We start from the raw sequence: 4877 nt of genomic DNA, 5'->3' as shown, positions 1-4877 counted from the left end.
TCAGTTTGGCTGCAGAGCTCTTCCACTACTTAAGGAATTTGTAAGGTTCATCACCACACAAAGCCACAGTTGGTCACCAGGCTTGGGCTCTGGCTTAAGCTCTTCCCATATTCGGGGCCCTGCAGGCTCTGTACCTTGTATGGCTGTGCTGGTAGGTAACGGGGCTGGAACTGCTTTTGAAGGTTCCCAGAGTCTTGAGATGCTTCTACAGACAGTGTGCACGGTGGATGTTCTTGTGGGTGCTGAGAGTTCAGAACTGCTTTTGAAGCTCTTCCCACACTCATGACACTTGAAGGGTCTCTGTCCTGTGTGGATCTGCTGGTGGTACATGAGGTGGGAACGGCTTTTTACGGTCTTCTCACACTCAGAGCACTGAAAGGGTCTCTCCCCTGTGTGGACGCGCTGGTGTATCTTCAGTTCAGAGCTGCTTTTGAAGCTCTTCCCACACTCAGAGCACTTGTAGGGTCTCTCTCCTGAATGGAAGCGCTGGTGGCTGTTGAGGTGGGAACGGCTTTTGAAGCTCTTCCCACACTCAGAGCACTTGTAGGGTCTCTCTTCTGTGTGTACACGCTGGTGCATCTTCAATTCAGAACTGCTTTTGAAGCTCTTCCCACACTTAGAGCACTTGTAGGGTTTCTCTCCTGTGTGTACACGCTGGTGCAGCTTCAAATCATAACTGCTTTTGAAGCTCTTCCCACACTCAGAGCACTTACAGGGTTTCTCTCCTGTGTGGATGTAGTGGTGGTACCTGAGGTATGAACTGCTTTTGAAGCTCTTCCCACACTCAGAGCAGCTGTAGGGTCTCTCTTCTGTATGGATGCGTTGGTGGGAGGTGAGGTGGGAACTCCTTGTGAAGCTCTTCCCACACTCAGAGCAGCTGTAGGGTCTCTCTCCTGTGTGGATGCGTTGGTGGTAGGAGAGGTGGGATCTCTTTTTGAAGCTCTTCCCACACTCAGAGCACTTGTATGGACTCACTGCTGAGCATTTGCACTGGTGGTTAACGACGCTGGAATCTTTTTCAAAGCTATTTCTACACTCAGTGCATGGATTCCGCTTTTTCTTCTGGCACACATCCTTGCTCCTGGGTTCTTTAGGCCCCTTTTGACCTATGTTGAAGTCCAGTGGGCTGCTTCCTGTCTTTCCCAGATGCTTCCCCAGAGGCTTCTTGATGAGCTCACCCTGACCTTGCTCCAGCCCTCCTTGGTCTTCCCTTCTGATTTCCTCCACACAGACACTACCCCACTGCTCTTCAGCCACACCACTCTCCTGCAGATCCTCCAATACATCTGTAATCCCATTTCCTGCTGGATGAAAGAGGAAATCCAGAAATAGCATACAGTGCCCAAAACAAAACACAGACAGAGACGGCTCTTCCAGCCCCAACCTCCTCCTTCCCTCCATCAACTCACCTGGGCTGAGGTCTCCTGGCATGGCCTCAGGGCTACGCACATCTGGGATCCAGGGCTCTTCCCCTCCTTCAAGCAGGGAGATCAGCATGGGTTTGGGGGCTGGAAGTGGAGCTTCAACGAGAGAACCAGGGGAGATGAGAGCATTGCCATCATTCTGGCACAGTGCCTGCTGAACAACTCTACTCTGTGTCCCTCCCCAGGGAGAAACCACACTTGGGGCCTGAATGACACTGAGCCCACAGCTTCCTTTGGAGCAAAGAATGCTTTTACAAAACTGAAAATTATGAAGGGATATTTTCATTAAAATTAACTTGTGAACGGCTTGTTTATTATCTGTTTATATATCAATGACCAAGGCATCAAAATGTCTCTGGCTGATGCCTGCTGGCCAGCACTGACACGGGGGAATTTATCAGAGTGCTGTGCATACAAAGCCCTTTTGAAACTCACACTTCTCAGTATTTCCTTTACTGCTGTTGTAGTTATCAATATGTAACTGCATGGTGATTATTCCAGGCCCGGCCTACAGAGGCTCATTCTGCACAGCCACATGTGCCCTAACAAGGAGGAAAGGCAGCAAAGCCCTCACCCAGCGAGGCCACGCACTGGTACGTCTCCAGCATCACGTCCCGGTAGAGCGCTCGCTCCTCCCTGCTGAAATACACGGCCACCTCCGCAAAGCTCACGGGCTCCTGCAAGCAAAGAGGCTCCTTGCTGGGAACAGCCCAGGCCCAGGGAAGCAGCTCGCACAGGACACAAACTCCCGTCCCGGCCGCTTCTCTGGCCCCAGCACACACACGCTGCCTGAGGCCACCTCCCTCTCCCCCTGCATTCACATCCCTCGCCCCTCGGCCTCTCCTGCCCGCTTCCCCCAGCCCCTACCTGAGATGGAGGTGCTGTGGCCATTTGCTGCTCTCCTGCGGGCTGGGCTGATCTCGGCTGGAAGGCACAAGTTGAGCTGGAGCCTGCAGGGACAAGAGAAATGGCAGGGGAGCAGTGAGGGAACGCAGCAGTCCCTGTCCCAGCCCAGCCCTCCACAGCCCAGCTGCAGGGCACTGCCTGGGGGATGGCACAGCAGGCCTTGCACAGGAAGGCAATCAGCAACAGCACTGGTGACACTCTGGCTAAAGAGAAACATCACAAAGCTGACTCAGACTGGGTGGCAGAAAGAACTGACACCCAGTTCAACAGCTGAGGGTACATAGACTGTATGCCTTAAGACAAAGCACGGCAAGGAGTCAGTCATCTTACCCCAAAACAGGGAGCAGCCCAAGCGCCCCTTGAGCCCTCATACACAGCAACAGGCTGCACGACAGGATCTCCGCACAATCAGGGATGTCTCCCAAGGTCACACCTGTACTGAGATCCCACTCAGCTTGACGTCCACACACCTTGCTGACACAGATCTTCTGTAAGAGACTGATGGTTAGTTTGGAAATTTTTGAGCTTCTCTAAGGTGTTTTGTTAGATTGAATATCTGAAGGTAATCACAGAATCAGAGAGTAGCCTGGGTTGAAAAGGACCACAATGACCATCTAGTTTCAACATCCTGCTATATGCAGAGACGCCATCCGTCAAACCAGTCTGTCCTGAGGCACACGCAGCCTGGCCTCAAATACCCCAAAGGATGGGGCATTCACGTCCTCTATGTGCAACCTTTTCATGTGCCTCACTACCCTCTGAGTGAAATACTTCCTCCTAATATCTAAAATAATCCTCCTGTCTCAATTTAAAACCGTTCCCCATGTCCCATCACTATCCATCCTCGTAAACAGCCGTTCCCCCTCCAGTTCATACGTTTCCTTCAATTCCTGGAAGACCACAGTGAAGTCTCTCCGGACCCTTCTCTTCTCCAAGCTGAACAAGCGCAGTTCCTCCATGGCACCAAGAATGCGTCGACGCAGCTCTTCTCCCTGCTGGGCAGAGCTGAACTTTCTGCTGTCAGTATCTCAGCCCTCTGCCCACCTGACAGCACAGGGCCTGAAGGCTCTCGCTGGATGCGTGCCAGCTGCAGCCATCCGCACCCAGAATGCCTCGGCGGCTGCATTTCCCTCCTCCCCCACCAGAGGGCGCTGCTTCCCATTCAGCTCACCACCCACACTGCGCTCACTTCCAGGGCTCGTTCTCAGCACCGTGCGCCCTTTGCACGAGGCAGCCTGGGCTGCACTTTACTCACGTGCTGCTCGGGCGCGTTCTCAACCTGTGCTCCAGTCAGCCCGCACGCTGTCAGCTTTTCAGCGTCTATTACACAGCCCTGTGCCGGGGCTGGCGCAGATGCTGGACGTGCTCAGGACCCGCAGCTGTGCGTTAAAGGCATCTGCAGCTGCCGGGACAGCCTGAACAAAAGCCTTGGCAGGGCTTTGCACAACCCCAGGTGAGCCATCAGCCCAGCGCTAAGCGCACAAAAGGAAGCGCTTAAAGCGCCGCGAGAGGCAGATGTTGCCTGCTGGGTTCCCGAAAGGAAACTGCGAGCTGCCAGGGAGGGGAGTGGAAATTCCCAGCTTGGAAGATTCACATTCAGGCACTCTAAGGGAGGCATCGGGGAGTTTAATGCTTCCATCAATCCATGCACGCAGAGCTGCCGAGCGAGGTCATCTCGTGCCTCCCGTGTCCCAGAGGGAGAAACGCGGTCCCAGCTGGGCTGTGTTACAGGGATCCAACCGGGCAGCAGAGCACGCTGAGCTCCTCTGCTCACTTCCTCGCTGTCCCAGCTCCAACCCGTTCGTGCGCCCCTCCATATACAACCCGGGCTGCAACACGCCTGGGAACCGCTGCTCCCCTCGGTGCAGCCCGTCTAGCCCAGCAAACCCACTGTGCTGGGCAGGAGCTGGAGCCGGGACCGGGCTCCCGCCGGGGCTACAGCAGTGCCGGTTCCGCCCCGCCCGGTGCCGCTCCCCGCTCGGCTCCCGCTGCTGCTGGCAGGGGGCAGGAAGCGTGCGCTCCTCTGCACGAGCCACCAAGGGCACCTACCTTGGGTGTGGAGCAGGCTGCTCCCACCTCTGCTGCGGGCAACCGGGCTCCTGGGAGTCGCGGAGAGCAGAGGATGCCGAGTGCCCTCAGCCCGGAGCTGCCCGCAGGACGTCTTGCTGCACCTCCTGCCACCGCGGGGCTGCCGGATGGCTTCCAGCCAGGCTCTGGCCGCTTCGGCACCCTGGGGGAGGAGGGGGGGAGGGATAGGGGCTGTGTTTTGTTACGCTAATGAAGCGTCGCTCTCTGCTGGGTCTCTTGGCTTCCTTTGCCGGGGACGTTCGCACATCCTTGTGGTCACGCGTCCCCACGTTGCTGTCCTGGCGTTCCTTTAACTCCTCTCAGCCGTGAGCGGGTCCCAGCAAGAGGCAATCTCCGGCTGCCCTGCTCTCGAGGGCAGCATCTCCTGCAGCTGGCTCACTTCCTCACTCAGCGCTGCCCATGGCACTGATGTCCCGTTTCTACTCACTGAGCAGTGAGTTCTATTTCGAACAACCTCCT

At 55.9% G+C, this 4877-nt stretch overlaps 1 protein-coding gene across 1 annotated transcript; it reads right to left on the bottom strand.

The window, feature by feature from the left end:
* On the bottom strand, window positions 1-4564 carry LOC104917177 (uncharacterized). Its single transcript, XM_085215344.1, has 5 exons — window positions 4380-4564; window positions 2292-2374; window positions 1999-2101; window positions 1410-1520; window positions 1-1304 (listed from the first exon to the last, which is right to left on the bottom strand). The coding sequence occupies exons 2-5, from the start codon at window positions 2313-2315 to the stop codon at window positions 1-3; spliced, it is 1542 nt and encodes a 513-aa protein (XP_085071470.1). The 5' UTR covers window positions 2316-2374; window positions 4380-4564.
* Between the last annotated feature and the right edge of the window lie 313 nt (window positions 4565-4877).

The sequence above is a fragment of the Meleagris gallopavo genome, unplaced genomic scaffold, assembly GCF_905368555.1.
Source record: "Meleagris gallopavo unplaced genomic scaffold, MGAL_WU_HG_1.1 scaffold_19, whole genome shotgun sequence".
NCBI classification, from domain to species: Eukaryota; Metazoa; Chordata; class Aves; order Galliformes; family Phasianidae; genus Meleagris; species Meleagris gallopavo.
The sequence above is the reverse complement of the archived record's forward strand: the minus strand, read 5'-3'. Positions and strand labels throughout refer to the sequence as shown.

Coding starts and splice junctions, on each gene's coding strand:
- LOC104917177 (XM_085215344.1), bottom strand. CDS start 2,315: ATGGCCACAGCACCTCCATCTCAG. Junction 2,102..2,291: donor CCACAGCACCTCCATCTCAG/GTAGGGGCTGGG, acceptor CTTTGCTTGCAG/GAGCCCGTGAGCTTTGCGGA. Junction 1,521..1,998: donor CCAGTGCGTGGCCTCGCTGG/GTGAGGGCTTTG, acceptor CTCTCGTTGAAG/CTCCACTTCCAGCCCCCAAA.